This window comes from Solea solea, chromosome 13 (assembly GCF_958295425.1).
Source record: "Solea solea chromosome 13, fSolSol10.1, whole genome shotgun sequence".
Taxonomy (NCBI): domain Eukaryota; kingdom Metazoa; phylum Chordata; class Actinopteri; order Pleuronectiformes; family Soleidae; genus Solea; species Solea solea.
This window is the reverse complement of record NC_081146.1, coordinates 6,126,747-6,148,960: the sequence shown is the minus strand read 5'-3', so window position 1 is coordinate 6,148,960 and position 22,214 is coordinate 6,126,747. Positions and strand designations below refer to the sequence as shown.

General features: G+C 42.9%; 1 protein-coding gene across 1 annotated transcript in view; it reads right to left on the bottom strand.

Annotated features, from left to right (window-relative positions):
• The window catches only part of pou2f2b (POU class 2 homeobox 2b), a 67,723-nt gene extending 51,849 nt beyond the window's left edge, over positions 1-15,874 (bottom strand). Inside the window, exon 1 of the mRNA XM_058648423.1 lies at positions 15,798-15,874. Coding sequence (XP_058504406.1) covers positions 15,798-15,834 — 37 coding nt within the window. The 5' untranslated portion in view covers positions 15,835-15,874. The remainder of the gene's footprint in view (positions 1-15,797) is intronic.
• Positions 15,875-22,214: the final 6,340 nt, after the last annotated feature.

The following is a 22,214-nucleotide window of genomic DNA, read 5'->3' as shown; positions in this document are numbered from 1 at the left end:
AGGTTCCACTGACCGGCGCTGAGCAGTGTTTAGAAGCCGAGGGAGGGTTGATGGGAGGGGTCAAGATTCAAACAGCGCTTGGTCAGGGGAGGGGATGCGGGAGAGAGGGGACTGGACAATCTGGCCTCTCGCCCTCTGCACCCCTCCCTCCTCTCCTCCTCCTCTTCCACACACACACACACACACACACACTCTCTAACCTCCCCCCCAGGCCTCATCTACACCCCCCTCCATCCCTCCAGTAGCCAGGGCCCCAGACGGTAATCCACCCCAGTGCTCCTCATCCTTTCATGTATTGATTTCCTCTCCTGCGCCACGGTTACATGTCGCACCCACGTCATTGGGTCCCGGCTGCTTCTGCTATACCACCCCAGCCCCCCCGGCCCCTCCCCTCTCCACCTCACCAACATCACCCCCCCCCCCCACCCCCAAACACACACACATACACACAAACCATCTTCAACAACAACAACGACAACTAAAAGGGGGGGGGGGTGGGGGGGGGGGGGGGGAGGTTGTACACCCAGCCCATCCAGGGGAGAGAAGGACAGAGAGGGGAGGAAAAAAAGAGTGAGAGAGGGACTGATGGGAGGAAAAAGAGGGCAGATAAAGCACTGCAGTATTTCAGCAGACCAACCAGCATTTTACAGGGATAGAAACAAACAGGGGAGGATGGAGAGAGAAATAACAAGAAAAAAAAAATCTGCCCCTGGGGGTTGCAGAGGATATTGTGGAAATTATCAGAGTGCGACACACACTGGAAGTCCATGGCGAGAGATTTATTTCGAATTTGTCTCTGACAGTGAAATTCATCACCGAGTCGCACCACGGCCGCTCTAATTTCATAGACACCTATGGACGGACGTGAGGAGGCACGCGTCCATTCTGCAAGCCAAAACATGGAGCGATCCATTCTCAGAGGACTGGTCGATAAATCAAATCATCAGTGAAACAGAAAATTAATGTGGCACAATTTTGGCAAGTCATTTATTTATATAGTATTATATATGAAGTGGAATCTTTAAATTTTGGACCGGTGGTCAAATAAAATGAGGTTTTCAAGAAGTCACCTTGGACTTTCACAAACACCAGTCAAACATTTATTCTTTCACTCATTATTCATAATCACTGAAAAACACAAGTGATCCCTAATTTATCAAATGTAACTACATCACCTATTACTTTTCTTCTCAAGTGTATCTCATCATTTCATTTTGAGGCATTACCTTTTTAAAACTTGGAACATGAATTTTGTGTGTTTTGCGGCTGATTTGGGTTGATCGATATCCGTGTGTGTGTGTGTGTGTGTGTGTGTGTGTGTGTGTGTGTGTGTGTGTGTGTGACATCACTGAGGGAACAGGAGGACCATGTATGAGGCTGCAGGCTGAGGACGACAGGTCAAGGTTGAGTTGCAAGTGTGTATTGGATAAATTGGGTGAGTGTGTTGATCACATGAGTATATGGGCACGAGTTGAGAGCCATGCTCTTGTGTGCATGCGTGTGTGTGTGTGTGTGTGTGTGTGTGTGTGTGTGTACGTGTGTCCTATTGTCATCTAAAAACCTGGTCACAGTGACCATCAGGCCGCCTGATCTTAACTGTCTGCAGGCACCTGCATGTGAGTGTTTGTACACGAGTAATCTGAAAAGACACATATTCTTCATTTATCCATCTGTTCTCACACAAGCGTGCGTGTGTGTGTGTGTGTGTGTGTGTGTGTGCTGTAAGGTCATCCCTATCACCAGAGCAAACACAGGCCCCATCACGTCAAAGTAAACAGCAGCTCAGCGCAGCATATGCATTTCAAACACTTTACGTGTCATTGTCTCACAGACACACTCTCATATGAAATAATATAGTATTTTACATGTTCTGCAGATGCTGAAAATGTAACCATTAATAAAAAAAAGCTTAAGCACACATTGTCCTCGATCATCACCATCACTTGCAGCTCTGCAGTCATGATAATAACGCAGTGTTAAAGGAGTAAGCTTTAAACTCCTAAAAGCGTCATATAATTAGTGTCACTGCTGTGCAGCGTTACATTATCTCAGTGCTGACAACAGTGTTGAAGTTATTCTCTTTATGTGGCTGACAATTGTTGCCTTTCCTTCCTTGCCATTTGAAAGCACTTATCTTAAGTGGATCTAAGTAGAGCAAATTGTAATTGCAACACAGTAATGCTACATGCGGTCCATATATTGTGTGTTGCACAAGACACTCAACTGGACAAGAGCCAGAGAGAAAACAGCAAATGACTTTAGAAAAGGTTAGCACAATTTGGTCAAGTATGGAGGCAATAATAAGAAAATGTTATCAACTCAATGTCTGAATTTGAGCCTGGACACTAAAGCCAGGGAAAGGTCAAACGCACGCAGATATAAAAACATACATTTTCCCTGTGCACAGACTTAAGAAGATGGAGTTCAAATATACTTTATATCGCACACGCACACTTTCAAACGTGCGTGCGTGGGCGCGCGCGCGCAGAGCCGTGCACGCACGCACACACAGACTGGGATACAGCCAATTAGGTCCACCACCTTCAGAGAAACACCAGTGGGCATGTAAGATGGGGAGTCCAGAGGGCCTCTAAAGTCTAACACAGTCATAAGCCAGAAATAACACACACACACACACACACGTCTCTAGGAAGCTCTGCAGACCATGTGAAACAGCAAGACAAAGACAAAACACTCCGTTCCATCTCTGACATTTCCAATATCTGTCTATCCCTCATAAACCTCTGTACAACCATAATGTATCTCATTCTTCACAGGTGAAACATGCTCCGTCTGGACACTCACAGGCGGGCAGATCACAGCTGCTACGTCCTAACGCTGGTTACAATTATTAAATCAGAGGAGCTCTTTGTATTTCTCAGCCTTTTGGTTCCAGATACTGTCAAACCTGTTAAAGTTAAAGCTGTAGTGCGTCCATTTCGGTGAGTTGTGTGGTCGCTGGCGTCATTATTCAGCCTCAGAAATCATGTAACATTAAATGAATGAATGAATGAATGAAGCAATTTTTGTTCATTTATTTTGAACGTGTAATAAAAAGTGAAATAAAAGACAAGAAAAAACACAAGAGAACTTATCACTTAAACTTATGCATCCTTCATTTAAAAAGGGAGTGTTTGTGTGAATACACCAGCAGCGCACAGCAGAAGTGTTTATCCTGTCAAACTGCTGAACCCCGGGGAGCAGTGGGCACTTCCTTGTGTTCCAGTCACTGTTTGCAACTGTCTCACTTTGATAGACTTAATAAACACTGTGTGAAGGTTTGAATCTGTTGATGATTCACAGTGTTGTTGTGTTCTCCCCGCGTGTGCGTGGCGGTAGACGGATGGATGTGACTTTGCTGTTGTGCACTACACTTTTAAATGTTTAAATCATGACAATACATTTTTGATTCCAGCCACTGATTAAATTAAGAGTCTAAATGTGTTTCTGCTGTTTCCCTCTCTGCAGTCATTTCCCTGTGCTGTGTATTTTCAGTCAACCACAGAATTGCAGCTCAAAACCGTGTGCTCCCATCCTTCCAACCCCCCCCACTCCTCTTCTCCTTCTTCTTCTCTCACTCTCTTAATTCACTACACTGTGACACGTCAGTGTATTTACCTAACACCAATCTTTCTCCTTTTCCCTCTTCCGATCTTCCTCTCCTCTCAATCCTTTTCTCCATCTCTGCCCCAGTGAACGGTGTGACTGTGTGAGTGAGTGTGTGGGAGATTTAGAGCGGGGATCAATAAGAAATTTAAAAATCAATGCACTTAGCGCCAGGAAATCAATGGGCCTAATCGGGATGCCAATCGGCCCAGTCAAAACAATTAAGAGGGAAGAAAAATGTTTAACAACCTCCTCTCTCTTGCTTACATAGACACAGGGGAGAGAGGGGAGCGAGTGACGGAAGGAAAGCGGTCTAAAGAGGAATATCAGAGGCAGACAGAGCAACGAGATGGAGTGATATATCGGAAGGAAAAGCTCAAAGCTTAGACTCAAGGAAAGAGGGATTGGAGGGAGGGGTGGAGAGAGGCAGGGAGCCAGGGACAGGGCTGGAGATAAAGAACAGTAAAAAAGGAAGCATATGATGCAGCGAGGTGACAGTCATGAAGGACAACAGAGGAGAAAAAGGAAAAGTTGCTGGATTTGGAAGGTGGGACACAGCCAGACTCTTCATCCATTTTCACGTTAATATACCAGCGTTTGTTCCAGGGAGAAAAAAAAGAATGACACGGCGCAGAGCTGAGGGTTACAGATAAGGTTACGCTTTGTGATCACACAACACACAACACACAAAAGCAACACCCTGCGACTGGTTGTGGTGCAATTTGGTTGATCAAAGGAATCCACAGCAGCTGTTCCCTGTGGTCACAGACGCTGCGGCGTGACGCTCGTCCTCGACACACAGACAATCCACTGACGACAAGCTACACTTTCAAATCAACAACGTAACAAAGGAGACTCTTGTTTTTGCTGCAGGTTAAATGCTCCCATCATACCAAATGTTTGTCAGTGCAGACGCCCAATGAGCAAACTGCAGCTGACTATAGGAATGGCAGAGCCGGCTGGTGGGTGGTGGTGGTGGTGGTGGAGGTGGTGGAGGTGGAGGGGGGGGGAGGTCTAATTTGGGGTCAATCAATAGATCTCTCCGCTCTCTATCTTCTGCCTGCTCACCACACTAAAATCAATGGGAAAGCCAATAGTTCCCCGCCCCAGTGTGGATTAGTGAACACACAACTAATCAGCCAGTCACTGAAACTGACATCTCAGCTATTAACCTATTGATACGGGAGACACGTGTTGAACACACACACACACACACCTGTGCCGCAGAAATGACGAGGAAAATTCCTTCAGGATCAGTGCGCACACACACACACACACACACACACACACACACAGTGACATAAGTGTCAGCTGCGTGTAAACAGCAAAAATGTTTACTGTAAATCAGCAAAAATAACTAATTATATTATAAATGGTTATTTTTAGACATTAACAGAGGGGACAGCACAAGGCAGTCGAGCCCACAGTGTGAGAAATGATTGTCAGGTTGTGACGCAGTGGTGTTTCACTGTCAGTACTCGTGCTCATGCTTGTTCTAATTATTAAGTCATTGATTCTTCTTTATATTTCACAGCTTCTGTGGCTCCTGGTGCTGTTAAGATTAAATTCTTAAATTTAAATTTGATGCATTTATTTACAAGAGACTGAATGTTGTATCCTTTTATTGTTTAAGCATGTGTTGTAATTAATCTGATCAGTTTTCCTTTGTGCATAATATTTTTAAAGGGTTTTAGTATGACTGAGTTTTTCCAAGATTCTGAAGCAGTGCTGGTAATAATTCTGCCATGATGTGCTGCCACCAGACAAAGATCCTGTATAAATATTATAAATATATTTATATCAGGAATTGATGGTCTTTGTACAAACATCTATACACATCTTCCCTGGTAGTGTGATTAAGAAACAGCCTCCAAGCAGCAGCAGCAGCAGCAGCAGCAGCAGTGTGGTCTTAAACAATTAGTCTGACCGATGACTTCGACAATGTCCTCTGATTCAGTCGCAGCCGGCAGCCATTTAGATTTTTTTTTTCTTCGTCTTTTCTGCGGGATGTCTGTCTTTAAGGGTCAAAGGCGGCGACTCAAAAATGCCTCTGTGTGGACGCCGGCCTCACTCTAATTCAGGCTTCAGCCACTGGCTGCATTAGGAAAAAGATGGAGTGCGAGAGTGAGGAGAGTGCGCTTGCTTGTAACATGGTGACACGTCCAAACAGAGTGGACGCATAAAAATTATTTTTAAGTGTTGTGATAATGATCAGCAGACTTCAGAGTTACCAGCTCTTAATACACTGGTGATTAGAGAAAACAGCGCACAGAGAAGCCGATATGTGATTTAAAAAAATAAATAAAACGTCTGTCAAAAATCATATTAAGGACAATAAATTGCTACTTTTTTGTGCCAAAACACCTCACTCCTCAGGAAGATAAAATAATATGTACCTGGCTCTTAAAAGGAGCACTACACAAGGATCATTTTTCAAAAATAACAGCCTGACTAGCTTTCATCCCTTACTTTTGAAAGCCCTCTTGTTTTCCGAGATTGCCTCTCCTTCCTCTGTTCTTCCTCCCCTCCCTCCCTCCCTCTCCCTTCTCCCTTCCCCTCTCTGTCATGTTTTAGTTTTCATATGTTGGTTTTGTTCTTCCTCATTTTCCCCTTGTGTAAAAAAAAAAATGAAAGGCTGAAAATGGGATGAGTGAGATGGGGGAGAAGGCAGGAGGGAAAACGCAGCCACTGTACATGGGTGAAATCACTGTCTGCAGTGCTGAGACACTCGTCTCTGCACTGACAGTTACGGACTACGATGCAGCTCCAAACCCCATCCATATACATCACACTCTGCAAAGCAAACCCTAACCACAGACAATGCAAAATGCTCCCTTTGCCCGGTGCTGAACACTGGAGACTTCCACAGCATGAGCATTGAAACAGCACTGATCAGTCAAAGGCAGCTGCATAAAAAAATAGCCTGTAAATCGCATTCAGATGTACAAGTTGTTTGAAAGGCTAAACCCGGCCCATGCATGTTTTTTTGAATTAGTTATCAGCCATGCACATTGTAGTGTGACAGGCGCGGCAATGCAAGGATAACTGTCTGTCCTTTTCCCATCTCTTTTTTCTTGCGTCTTGACATCCTTTCACCAATCCTTTTTCACACGTTAAAAGCACAAAGAGAGTGGAAGTGAGAGGCGTGCGAGGCGGAGTGGATTCTGTGGGGGGTTTTTTTCTTCTTCTTCCTCTCTTTCTCTTCATAGTAGTTATTACCATGGTTGACCCAGCGTGAGGGGCAGGCAGTCATGGCATGATTCTACATTTAGGCCTAATCCACACCTCTTCCTCCACACTGTCGTGGTTATGATGGAGTTGGAGCGAGAAAGTTATTGAAAGAGAGAGAGAGGGAGACTTAGAGGAATGGGGAGGGAGGAAGAGAAAGTGCATTGTTGAGATGTCCAGGCAAGTCTGGATGCATTGGTTCCGTATAACGTTCCTATTCCACTTCAACAGGCGGATGCAACCATTCTGAGAGAACGCTGTCCCGATTTCCCGCTTGAGACCCAATATCTGCACCATACAAATGGGAGGATATGGAGGGAATGCGATACAGACTATATGGAATATGGCTCTTTCTTCTTATCCTGCTCAGCCATATTGATGTTTGTGAGCCTTTCACTGCTCAGCCAAAATGAAGTCTTTCAGGTCTGGAGCTATTGACAGATTAAGAAAACATATGGTATTTTGTAGGGACATGACAGAGGCTCTCTTGTTATCTGAATAATGTGAGCAGTGCTGCGGTGGCACAGTGGAAACACAACATTGTGCAGTTAAACTCCAGCCTCCTGTCACGCTGTCACAACACAAAAAGGCAAACTGTGGAACGGGAAACGACTTTTTCTTCTTTTTTTTTTACCGTATTGAAGTCACCTTCTTATTCGGGTCCATTTTATTGTATATTTATAAATCAGTCTGTGATTATGTCCCAATATTTGAAACAATTGATAACGACAAACCCTCACACAACAAAGAACCTGAGGAGCTGTAAAAAAAAAAAAAAAGACTCAGGCTGAAAAAAAGGTCTGAATCAAGATTATTATTATGATTTAACAATGTTTGATCTATTGTCTGATGTTGCCCCGTAATTTGAAAATGTAAAGTTCACTTTTATTTGTTTAAATATATTCTGTTTTATATAAAAGTATTGAATAATTCCTCTTTTAATAGTGACGAACCACACCTGATGTCAAACCTACACAAGTGTAAACTCAGTCTCACCTGAGGATGATCTACATCACATCAAAATCAAGCTTTTTTTAGCAGCTTCTACAAAAAAGACCAACTATGAAAGTGAAACTAGTTTTTCGCGGCGCTTCTAAAGACAAAATGACCTATTTTCCTTTTCTACAAAAAAGGAAAATAGGTTCATTTTGTTATATAATTGAAAACCAGTCCACAATTATGCTCCAATATCCTGCAAGCAAAAGAGGAAATGGTTTAAAATGTTGAGCTGCACATGGCAACGACGGCAAACCCTCACACAACAGAGAACCTGATGGGCTGCAAATCACTCGCGCCAAATCACAGAAAATAGATCACATCCAACAAAATGGCCGCAGTGACGAAAATTGGTGTGAGCTTGAGCTTGCTCGGGACAGGAGGGGAAAAATAATCACCGGCTACTGCAAAGTGAGAGCTGATTGTTCCTTTGCTGTAAAATGACCATTGTATAAAGTCTAATGTATTTATTTTTTGACAGATTATGACGACAAGAGTGGCCTTACAATCAGGCGTCAGAGTGGACACCACAGCGGCCAGAGGTGTGGACGCGAGACAAAGACAACAAACGGCAGGAGAAACAGAAGAAGGTTGAAGAGATGAAAGACGGAAAATAAGGTGTGCTGCCGTCATCTGGAGTGTGTAAAAGGGTTATGCTGAGAGGTGGCATGTTCAGATGCGATAGACTGAGAGGAGAAGAGGGAGGAGGTACAGTGAGAAAGAGAAAGGGCCTGCTACAGAGGGAAGAAGAGATTTAGGATTAAGGAACGAGTGTGGGCTAAAAGGAGGAGGATTAGGGGTTCTGGTGAGAGAAGGACAAAGTGAGAGGCAGGAGGAGAAAACATGAGGTGAAGAGACAGAGAAAGAGGAACTGCACAGGGCTTTTGACGGAGAGAGCGAGGATAAAAAGATGTCTTTTCCCGCTTCCTCTGTTGTCCTCCCTCTCCTCTGGGTAACTTCCCGCTGCTCTCCCCCCCTCTCTGTTGCCTTCCTCCTCTGTCTGGCACAGTGGGAAGACAGGTAGGAAACCTAATGGAGCCAGACACACTGGCTGCTCTCTGCTGACACTCACAGGCGGAAGGTGGACACTGCAAATTGTGCTGACCAGACCAGTCCAAGATCCACCTCAACTATGTGCTACAGCGGCCATCAATCCACTACAACAGCCTGGAGGAGGCTGAGGGAGATGGGATGAGAGGAAAGGGCATGTGCTCCTGTGATGCTCAATGGGTAACGCGCGCCTCCTCGGACACTGTCGAGAACGCGGGCTGTGATTTGTGCTGGGCACGAGAGGACATGAATAATAGTGCTGAGGGGGAACTGTGGCAACCAGAGTACAGAATATCCGTTAAATACGGAGAGAACAACATACATTCTTGATGATCTGATCAGTTGATCAGAAATAACTGGTAACTGTATTGGACTGTAAATTTAATATGTAATAAAACAAAATCACCTGCTGGTTACAACTTGACAAATAATTAAAAACAGCGCCTTATTAAAGATAATGTGTTTGATTTTCAGAAACTTGTTCTCACGCTGAGGCGTGACAACTTTCCTCACATTATTTGTGATTAGTTGTTTTTAGTTTTTACTTTTGTTGTGTTATTATTGCACCGTCAGCTATTTAAACTCCATTTTAAAATCATAATTCTTTATACCTTGAGATTGTTCTACACAAGGACAAAAAGGGCTTGAGTCTTTTTTTTAATATAAATATTTTAAGGATAAACGTGAATTGTGAAAAACTAAATATGAATTAAAAACTAGTAAACAAGAGAATTTCATTTGCAGTGGAAATACATTGTGGCAAATTTAGGAAATTTGGAAAATGTTTCGTGACTTATTGTGAAATGATGTTGAAGTAAACCAGATGTTGTTTATACGCCTGTCACATAAGAGTGAATTTATTTAAGTGGAGCAGCTAAATATCTGCATATTTATCATTCATTTTATTGCTATTTCACTCTTATGTCGTTATTATTATTACATCAGCATGGATACTGACTATAACTTGTATTTACAAGATATGAATTAATGAATGAATTGATATTTACTTTGACGGATTAGAAAACAAGGCAAAAAAATGTCCGTACCTAAAATGTCACCACCTACCTCTCTTCTCTTTTTTCACTAGTAAATAACCAAGTGGCTTCTAATATAGTTACACCTAAATAATTATCCTCATTATCCATAGTTTAAGTTATAAACAACTCTCCCACATTTATTTACAACCCAAAACTCAACCCACCATTTCACTTCGAAGCAACTCCACCACAATCCACCTACGATTCAGACTGCAATGCTTTCCAAGCATCAGGCCTCTGACACCTCAGAGCAAATGAACTTAAGAAAATTCTTTAATCCCCCCCCCCCCCACTCTGCATTCATACACTTTCATTTGGAGGAACCCCTCTACAGGCACGGAGTAAAGAGTGTAGGTCGCGTGTGCAGCGAGGCGTCAGGGTGGGAGAACATCCAGGTCCAGAGCTGTGGCAGCGGGAGCCGACGCTCGGCTGCAGTGTCCTGCAGGTAAAATGGATGAGGGTCAGTGGGGGGGGTGGGGGGTCTGTCTCTGTGGTCATGGTGTGGGGGGAGGTAGTCATTACAGACTGACCGTTATGGTGACGAGCAGTGACACACTGAGGCTTCACTCTGGGGAATTTGGACGGTGGACAGACGACGATGGGACGTGCAAAGGTTGTGTGGACATTGAAGACGAGGCTGCATTGTTCTTTTTATTTTACTCTACATTAAGTAGCTGTGTATGTGATTGTGATTGTCTCTCTCTGTGTGTGTGTGTGTGTGTGTGTGTGACTGTGAACCTGTGTGTGTGTGTGTGTGTGTGTGTGTCCAGGCTAGATAGCACATATTTGCTAATCTGCAGGGGGGTAGCAGGAGGAAGGGGATAGGGTCATAAGCCGGGGTCAGGTGTTAATTCACTGCTTCAAACCAGAGCCGAGCACCAAAACCAGGGGGGACCAGGGCAGCGGAGAGAGACAGAAACCACAAGGATGTAGTCAAGGTCCGCTGTGGTGTCTCTCGTCCTGCCGATTTCCTCTCACCTTCCCTCCTTCTGTCCATAAGTTCGCCTCCTCTAATTCCATCTTTGCCCCTTTCTCTACCCTCTCCCTGGCCAGTCCACTCTGCTGCTTCCTCCCCCAGCTGTTAGACCTCCCCTCCGCCCCAAAAAGAGGTCAAGTCCGTCTGCAGGGTCATCAGTCTGGGATGAAGCTGAACTTTGACACAGAGTCCTTGATGTATTCCAACCACAAAGCCACAGACACACTCACATAATGGCCATGTGTGGTCTCACAAGAGGCCCCCGCTTTCATTGTGGTCATTTTTGATCAATTTATCACTTCTCCTTTGTCACTTATTGAAGTCCTGTCTGTGCTGGTGAAGCCTCGGGTCTGACCAAGCCGCTCCACACACACACACACACACACACACCGAGCTCAGCGGCCAAACTGAGAGGGAGCGAGGCAACGGTGCCTTTCGACGAGAGGAACCGCCGTTTATCAGCTAATCAATGCGGCGATGATTGTGAATTGTCCATTGATTATAATTCAATAACTGCAATCGATGGACAAGGGACAAGGTGTTTCCACGAGGGAATCAGAGACCAAACACTACATTAAACAAAACAACAATAACTCCGCTCACACTGAACAAACTGACCTTACTGGAAATATTAGTGTTTCATATTTTCCCTGCATTACTGTGCAGATAGATAGATAGATAGATTGATAAAAATATGATGAATTGCTGATGTGTACAAAGGATTAAAAAGAGTGAAATACAAGGGAAAACAAAATCGATTTAGCAGAAAAAATTAAGCCTTTAAATAATTTCAAAACAAGACAATTCTTAGTGTTTATTTCTTTTAAATGTGGTGCACTTTGTTTAACAAAGTTCATGTGTTCAGACAAAGCATGGATTCATATATTACTCACACACAGTCCGTCACTTCTGCTCCCTCCTTATCACAGAAACGATGCATCGTGCAACTGCAATCTTTCCGCCTTAATTGAGGAACTGGCCAAACGACCTTTGACCTGCTGGTCATTACCGCATTGTGCACCGGGCGCAGAAAACTGCCACTCTGTATGTGTATGTGTGTGTGTGTGTGTGTGTGTGGGGTGGAGGGGGGTGCCGTGTGCAGAAAATGGATTAATTTCGTATATGGCCCGTGGTGGTTTGACACTGACTGGACGTGTGCACTAACTTAAAAAATGAGCAGGAAAAAAAGAAGAAGGAAAAAGCTCAAAAACATGAAAGGGTTTAAACACCAAAATAAACCGTTTATAGAATGAGCTTCACACAGACTTTAACATAAAGCAGAAAATTGAATGTATCGGTTGCGTGGTCTGTTTCAAGTTGATAAGGTGCAGGACAGGAGGGTCAGCGCGCGCGCACACGCGCGCGCACACACACACTCCCTTCAATCCCGTTCTATAAAATATTACTAATAACAATTGAAAGGAAACTCAGTGTGATACGATCAGACTGCTGAGCACAGACAGTGGATTTTAAGGTGATCACTGAATCATTTTTCACAATTGTTTTTATATTTATTTATTTATTTATTTGTGTTGTGTATCCGACCTTTAAAATACAGGTTGCCTGTGAGTTGTGTGTGTGTGTGTGTGTTAGAAACCGAATGATTTGTCCTAGTATGAGGATCAATTTGTCTGAATCTGAAATCTGAGAATAATACAATAAATACATGCATTTTATAAATGCGTCTTTCAATTTGAATCCAAATGTGCTCGATTTTAACGCATTTTTAGTATTGTCCATGATTTGATTTGATCACCTTATTAAAATAAAATGTGTATACATACTACAGGAATTACAGAGACACAAGCGACATGTGCACCATTGTACCACCATATAGAAAATTGCACGTATTAAAATGTAAGATAAATAATGTAGAAGCTGTTAAATATCTAATATTTTCTACTTTGCTGCCTTTCACGCGCATCCACTTTTTATATTTGATATATTTGCATGAAGGCGACATTTTAATATTCCACCAAAACTTCCTAACACTATTGGAAATGAATAAACATTAAGATGCAGATAAAACACAAAGGCCTGTTGTTTTAACATAGTCCTGAACTTTAAAGTTTTACCTAAATAAATGCAAAAAATAAATAAAAAGTGGGCCTGATTTTCTTATATATAAATAATAAGCATATTAAATGATTTACGCCAAAATGAGAGGCATGACCAGCGACACTGAACACGAGCGGGAAATAAACCCAGATCATATACATATGCAAAAATTAATAATAGCAGAAATAAATATGCATTAATATTATTAACATGTCGTCTCACCTGTAGACTGTCACCTAAAATGAGGACACGAGGTAGAAGAGGTTGAGTGTGATCAATATCTGAGGCGGAGATGGATGTTGTCTCAGTAACAGCCAAGAACGGAGCGATTTTGGAACAAAACAAAAAATAACTTCTATAGATAATAATAGATCACATCACGACTACAGCGCCATTCCGCCTTCATTCTATTTCAAATTCAATTTTAAAACAAATGTAAATCACTACAAATATTTACAAAAATTACGCAAATGGTTTTGAAGGGAATAAGCTATTAAAGCGCGCGCGCACAAACACACACACTTAGTTAAATTGATATTAAATTATTATTTGAATGATTACTATTATACTGAATGATATGGGAATAAAACTTAAAGCACAACTATTGTTTTATAAATGTATAAACTGTAAATCCTTGTCTCTCTCACACACACACACACACACACACACACACACAGCACAACAAATATTTTCATTGTGCCACTAATAATGAAACATTTGAATAAGTAAAACAACAATATGTACGTTATTATTATGATTATTATTATTATTATTGTTGCTGTTTAAATGTAATTGTTGATATACACCTACAGTGGAAAGTAACTTTCTCACTGCAGCAGCATCGTGAATAATCAACTGAGTGTGACTTTCAATGAGACAAGACTTTTCCCAAAACAATCAAAAATAAAGAAACACATTTATAAAATGATTTATAAATGTGTGTTTTTAGAGCTGCACTATGTAACGACAACTATGGAAAAGACGTGAATGAGGGTCTCGTGGGGTTTCAGTCGTCACATGTTTGTCTCTTATTCACTAGGGTCACTTTTGACTGTTCCCACTCAAGACTGCGAGTGTTTTTCCTTCCATAACTTACATCATTAAAAGGTGGTGATGTGCACACAGATTCCTAATTATCCTGCAAACTCACTCGCACTAGCTCACACTAAATGACTGAAGTGTTAAAGACAAACAAACAAAGTGTTACCCTCCCTAAATTAAACACATCACTCTGGGACACTCAGGCCCAGTGACAGTTGGTGTCAGGAAAAATATTTTAATTATCTAAAATGTTCAAAGTCAAAGGTGGAGCAGACATTTGTAGTGAAATGTGTTTTTGGCACAATCTCAGTGATGGATAATTCAGGAGGAAACGCACGTGTGTGTGTGTGTGTGTGTGCAAACAGTGTACACATTAACATATGTAGCACATGTTTAAGTGAGACTGTGGTGCGAAGTGCAGTGACGGTCAGTGTTGTGTTTGACTTGTACGGTCAGCGAGCTGCGCTGCAGCGGCCAGGCTGAGAGGTGAGGAGAGGAGAGGTGTCCACAGGTCCGCTCTCCTCTCCTCTCCTCTCCTCTCCTCTGCCGCTGCGAGCTGCCTGCTCGGCCTTATATACGCCATAGATCCCCCTCCTTTTAATTGATTTTCTCATAATTAACTCAGTGTGTTCATCGATTTCCCTTCTGCGGCCGATCAGCCTCTCGCCGGGCTGAGGTGTTGTTGTGCAATGATCTGCGGGCAGCGTCAGGATACCGAGCAGCAATTGTCGACAACATTGATTAAAAACCTCAGAGCGCGCGCGGACTATAGAGCGTCAACCAGTGACTGAATTATACACTCATTATTAAGACACAGGTTGCACGTGAACTCAACATCCTGCAATGCATGCTTGCATGCGCGCGCGCACACACACACACACCTGTGCGTAAAAACCAAGCCACGCTCTTTCACAATTAAGTATTGGAACCACAAAGGAATGACGACGAAAGCAACAAAAGCAAGTCTTAAATGTGTGTCCTCGGTGAACAGCGCCACACGGAAACATGCGCATGGTTTCAAATGTGTGCGCCATTACGCACAGATTAAAACCACAGCATTCAGCACCGACGACAACAGACGCGCTCACACTCGTCATGAGGCACAACATCATGATGGTGATCATGTACATGACAATGGCAGACGCTGAGAGACATGTCCGGACACTTCCGCATACACAGAGCACCTTAAAAATCAAATATTCCCGCGGTAATATTCAACATGCAGAGCAGGAGAGAGAACACCACGCTATTCGTCCACGAAGCAAAGGAGCAAGGGAGGAATCAGGGGGCAGAGAGAGAGAGAGAGGAGCGAGAGAGAGAGCGAGAGAGAGAGAGAGCTGGAGTGAGAGTCACAACACCAGGGTTACCCCTCTGAATTCATTTCTTTCTAATCAATAAAAAAAGCCCAGCCTCTCACAAACCAAAAAATCATTAGCAGCGACATTTCTCTGCCACTCTGCCTTCACTGCACGGCCACGAGGAAAAGTCAGTCACCTGACGCCACGGACAACAAGAAAAAAAAACACTGACAGAGAAGAGAAAGACTGTGGTTTGAGAGAGGGAGGGAGTGTATGATACAGCGGAGGAGAGGAGAGCTTGGAAAGACACATGGAGGAAAAAGAGTTCAGTCTGCAGCATGTGTATCTTGAGGCGCCCCCTCACACACACACACTCTCTCTCTCTCACACACACACACACACACACACACACCTACACAGACACACACACGCGCGCGCGCGCACATGCTCTCTAGGACCATTCTCTTGTTGTGTTGTTATGTTTTGTTGTTGCATGTGAAAATTTACCAGTGCTTCCATCGGTGAACGTCTCCATCCCCGCCATGCGAGCAGCCTGTCTGGACAAGAGAGGGATGGAGAGCAAAAAGATGGGGGGAGAGGGTACGGGGGAGGCAGAGGTGCATGTAAGGGGGGTGGGGGGCAGTGTGTGTGTGTGTGTGTGTGTGTGTGTGTGGTGATCTAGGGTTGGGGGCTCAGCATTAAAGTGAGGGGTTGGGGGGGGGGGGGGGGTTAGAGGTGGGGTAGGGCTGTGGGGATGTTTGGGGGAATATGGTTACACCCTAACCTTTCATGTCCCCCTTTCCTCTCTCTCTCTCTCTCTCTCTCTCTCTCCCTCGTTGTCCCTTTCTCTCTCTCCATCTCTCACCCTCGACGTGTGTCTATCAGCGGTTTCCATGGTGACCTGGTGGCTGTGGTGGTGCTGCTGCTGCTGAGGAGGAGAAAGAGGCGCGTGAATTAGAGGTTGTTTCAGAGTGTAACGGAGGGTATATTTGTGACACATGTGGGGTCATTTACATCCACCAGCAGTGCGAGGATTGAATATCACAACACAAACCTGATGCTGTGTTCTCCTCAGGTGACACGTTAATGCTGGTGACTTATTTGAAGGTGAAATGAGAGCAGAGCCTGAAACAAAGACATTATAATGTGATGAAGTACAATATGAACACGATGTTTAAATATTACATTAAAACACAGAGAGGCTTTAAATCCCTGCAACTCTGTGTGACATAACGTTTCTCACATGACTGTGGATATTAGGCATGAGCTCAGCTGTTTTGAATATGAGGCCTCACTGGATTCATCTGTGCTGCCACCTGCAGGCCGCAGGAAACACAATCCTTCCTAATAATCCTACTCAAATCAGCTGTGACTCATATACTTGGTTTTGCATGTTGTATTTGAGTTACCCAAGCAGTGACTTCACTCAACTTCAATCAAAAAAAAAACAATCGCACAAGAAAATTACCTCTATAAAAATTAAAAAAGAAGACATGATGATGGGTTAAAGGTCCAATGTGTAAAAAAAACTGGATAATTCATTGGCAGGAATTGAATATTCAATTATTACTTATATTAATTATATAAATTATTACTCAAAATTAAAGATATTTATTTGGTTTTCATAGTTCCAGATCCACGAGAGCCACTTCACATTTCTGTGTACTTCTGTGTACTCTAACAAGGCAATCAGAGATGGCAGACTTCACCTCATTCACACAACAAGCCTCTGTCGGCCTGTATGTGTAACAGACTCTGTGGCAACGTGTGTGTCTATCACAAATGCATACATGTTGCAAGCAAGCGCAGAAGCACAGACACACAGACACACAGACAGAGCCACCAAAAACAAACACGATTCCACATCAGTGTAGTATTCCACATGAGTACTTGATGTCACATTCCGTTCCAGTAGCAACACATTGTCTCGTGTAGAAACGGTGTGGGAAACCTTGGTCATCCTCACATAGTAAACTCAGGCACATTTCCATGGTTAAGAATTTATTTTTTTGTCTCTTTTGACCAAGACAAGAGCACGACACCAACTAAACTGGACAGTGTTGTGCTGCATGGAGCATGTGCACATGCTAAGTCACAGTAACTACACAAACTGGAGGTGTGTCTGCTTTTGTTCACGTAGGTTCCACACAGACCACCACGGAAATGGACCCTGGACATGCAGATGTGCAGAAAGTATGATCGAGGCCTCAGAAGAGGCCTTTTATGTGTACTTTAGACCCACATCTCTAGAGCGGCCCGATTGAAGGAGCGTTTCAAGTGGAGCTCTGCTGATGCATAAGGCAATGAAGAGGAGGGAGGAGATGTCAGAGAGTCTGGTGTGTGAAGACCACCGTAGTTCCCTGATGCACTGAGGAATGGGAGGAATAAATTATGCTGTCTCGCCTTTAATTACTCACTTATATTCTTGTAACCAGAGCTGGTGTACAATATTAACAGCCATAACTCAGGATAAGACACAAACTAGGCGTTTTTTAAGGCTCCCTCAATAGATACACTACGACACTCAAGTCTTACTAACTGTATGTATCAGACCTGACACGCTGCTCGCCAGAATCTGCGATGGCGCCTCATTGTTCAGATGTCAGCCATTGTCTCAGTTCTCCTCGGATCTCAGCTGTCTACAGTAAAATCTTTCAAATTAACTCATCACTGACTCCAGAGGTTCCATCATAGGTCGTCTCTGATAATCAAAAATCTCCATCAGATGTGTTTACAATAATACTAATATCATTTTAAAAACCTAGTTTGGCCTTTGTTGGGACTGCGCGCTATAACCACTGTGCAGAGATAAATCAGGGAAGGAAAAGAAGCCAAGAAAGCTTGAGAGAAGCTCAACTAATCTAATATTTTCTACTCAATAAGAGCTGTACAATTTCCCCCATCAGAGGGATGTACCATATGCTGCAGGGTATACATACAATAACAGCAGCCCCAGTGGACCAGCGCAAGGCTATAGTGTCTATCAGCTTTAGATGACACGTTTTGATAGGAGACTGATTTAGGCCTGAGCTACCACAAGATGACTTGAGTCTCCATCCAATCAAGGAGGTGTGAAGAACACCTGCGGACAGTGGAATAAAGTCTGCTGGATGATGATGACCAGTGTCCTGCCACACAAACCCAGCATTACATTACCTTTTCAACACAATACAATTTGCACCAGGGAGCACAAATCCACCTCTGATGTCTCTATGAAGTGTTTTAGGCAATAAACTGAACATTCACTGCACCAAATCTTCACATTGTGTTAGGTTGTTGAAAAGATATGACTCGTCTGATGTATTTTGCTCCAAGTTATTCCCTGCTGAAGGTAATGGAAAGTGAAAACACACACTGAAACACATTTATTCATTAAAAAAGAAAACAATTTTTTCCAATATTGGCTTCATGTTGTTTACCTCTTGCCTTGTCGTCCATTGGCCATTCGGTCCCCGATCATTCGACATCAAGGGACCGCCGACCCCCCCCCCCCCCCCCCATCCTGTTCCTGCTCCATCACCATAGCAACGGGATATTTGACCCCGTCTGTGGAATCTTGACCTGGATGTAGATCAGTGAGGCATCAGGGAATTCTATTGGCTGGACACTGCTACTGTGTTCAGGCTGCAGAGGAGGAGGTGACTGTGGTGACGGCTGGAACCTGGAATCTGCTACCACTGACCTGTCCTCAGACAGACAGGTACGAGTTATAGAACACACCTATGAAACAACAGTGGGAAATAGTATAAACAAATAAAGGGATACATTAGTTTCTTTGTCGTTGGATGAGATATTGTTTGGGGCTTTTTGAAGGCGGGGGGACTGGGGGACATGGCACTAAAGACCACAGGTGGAATCAAACCCGGGTCACTGCAATGGGCCCTTTGCTCTTCCAGCTGAGCTATCCGGCGCCCCGTTGTATGAGATGTTGACACATTGTCAGCACTAACCTCACCATGAGTGCAGCAGAGCACTATGTCATCACTGAGAAACCAGCCAGGAACACAGACCCAGTGTCACACTGAAAATATGGCTACCAGCAGGAACACAAGGGAAGAAAACAACGATTTAGCCATTTAACAAAAGGCTGACCTGATAAAATCTACATGTGCTTCATTCTATATCTTAAGATCTCAGTTAGACAACATAGTCTTGCTGTAAACTAAAGATTGTAAACTGCCAACTCTCTCCCACCAAAGTCCATGGGGAAAATCAGCATTTTTTAGCCTGCAGTGATGAGATGCTGGTCTATTGCTGCCTCATTTTTAAGTAGGTGTCGGTAAGGTAAACTCTAGTGAAGCTTTTTGAACACTGAAGTCATGGAATAACATATTTGAACTTACTGACAGAGGCAGCAATTGATCAACAACTCCTCTGCACTGTGGTGTAACACTGCAGGTTTTCTACATGGACATTGGTAGAGGAGCGAGTGGTTTACAGGCTTGTTTCCAGTTAGAGGACGCCGTCTGCTGTGAGGAAAAAGCACAAAAACACTAATTTTTGAACAGAATAATGAATCAAAAAAGAAGACGGTTTTTAGTTTTTACACAAAGCAAAGGTTCATATGAAATTGGTATCAATCTTCCTAACTGTTGGCAAAGTTTCAAAGTGTGTGCCAAAACAAACCTTTAAGCATCCACACATAATGGAGACTGAGTGGAAAACTTGCCAGCCTTTGCACAGATCTGTTTTAGGAGACACGACTGCGGAGGAACAGAGGGGCCTCAGTGATTGCCATATTAACTGGTGCAGCAGCCCAAATAAAAGTTTCACAATATAAAATGAGAGGGGTAGAGAAATGCCAGTTGTTGTGGAAGTGGGACCAGGACATAGTAATCCAGTTGTTCAAGTAGTTTTCTACTTCAGAGACGAGACCTTCAGAGGTCTGATTCTGTCTGGGAGACAACAGCACTCTAATGGATGGAAGGGTGGGGTGTTCTATATGTGCCACAATTTCCTTGACAAATAAATCTCTCGTGATGGTGCCACAAAGAGTGGGTTATTATTCAGGAGGGACAAGGCAGCATCTTTGGAGTTCGACCTCTGTAGATTTGCACACTGCTCTGAAAGACTGCCTCGTTCTCCCTGTGGGCATCACATCTCTGGTCTTGCTCTGAGGCTGGGTGTGGTGAGAACTGCACTCTCAAAAAAAAATCCTCAATTTTCCCTGAGGCAGACCTGGGGCAGTTAAGCTGACCATCAAACAAGACACTCTCTGAATAGGGGAGAAATAGCCCCATCAGGTTTCTCTTCCATTCGATACCAGGTCAATAATAAAACTCTATTTCTACACTTGCCAACATATTTTAAAGGTGTTTGTGGTCAGAGGACACTTGGCTTAGTTAAATATGGTGTCATTATGTCAACATGCAACAAGGAAGCTAGAGAGTACTCTACAAGACATGAGACAGATCTGACAGCAGGCAAAAAGAATGGGCCTCTTAAATGCCAATTTGCTTTAATGCAAATCAGAGACTATGATTTGTGAGCACAATTGATTAAATAATAACAAATTATAATTGTTCAAAAACAGAAAATCAGAAGTCTTTATTCCCTGGTGCTTTTGGGAATACCCTGACCAGTAGAGACAATGTTAAGGTAGCAAGTGAATCAGAGAGGCAGGTTGCACAATACATTTTTCCTATTAATTATCTAACATGCCAGCGATCGCCGAGTCCTTGGTGCTTAATATCTCCAAATTATATCTGGACATACTGCGTGACCTAACCTTGAACCACAGCTTGCCTAAAGCCCATTATAGTGGCAGTATAGAGTGATTACGTGGTGACTTTTCACTGTGCCCTTTAGTCGACATTTACATTATTTATTCATGTGCTTGAAGATCGTGATGGTCCACATCAGAGGACCTAATTATGTCCAAGGAGGTCGGTCCACTGAGTCGCAGACCACTTTCCATCGCAGGGACTCAACACTTTCGTGAATCATTACTTTATAATGTAATTATCAGAAAAACTACACGTGAGCATACTGATTTTATTTTTATCTCAATTTATTTTGAAGGTTCCACTCTTTGCCTGATGTCAGAAGGAAGGATTTTGCACTATAAGCTACAGACCTAAATGAATAAGAATGAATACAGGGAGGCAATATAACTATTTGAAATAATAAGAAGCACTGAGCAGCTTGTGGGCCACACAGTGGGGCATGTGGCTAGCACTGTTGCCTCAGAGCAAAGAAGGTTGCTGGTTTGCATCCCTGTGTGTGTGTGGGTTTGCACCGGTACACCCACATGCCCAATAACATGCAGAGGCTTATTGAACACTCTACATTAGGTGTGTGTAAGTTGTTGTATATTATTATATACAACATATACACATATGTATATACTCATATATATATATATATATATATATATATATATATATATATATATATATATATATATATGATATATATATATATATATATACACATATATATATATATATATGATATATATATATATATATATACACATATCTATACACACACACACACATATACATATATATGTGTGTGTATATATACATATATGTGTGTGTGTGTGTATATATATACAGTATACATATATATACACACGTGTATATACACACACATGTATGTGTATATATGTATGTATATATACACATAAAGTTCTATATGTTGGCCCTGCGATGGACTGGCGACCAGTTCAGGGTGTACCCCGCCTTTCTCCCTATGTCAGCTGGGATTGACGACCCTAATGTGGAGGATAAAGAGGTAGACAATGAATGAATGAATGAATGAATGAATTAACAGCTAGTCAGAGGCTATTATGGGTTTAAAAGAAATTACAATTTGTAGGCACTCATTTTTGTGGAAAGGACTCATTTTAAGGTACCATCTGTAAGAAACGAGTTTTTATAATGCACTGTTAGATATTAGGAAAGTGAAACGTTCAGGGAA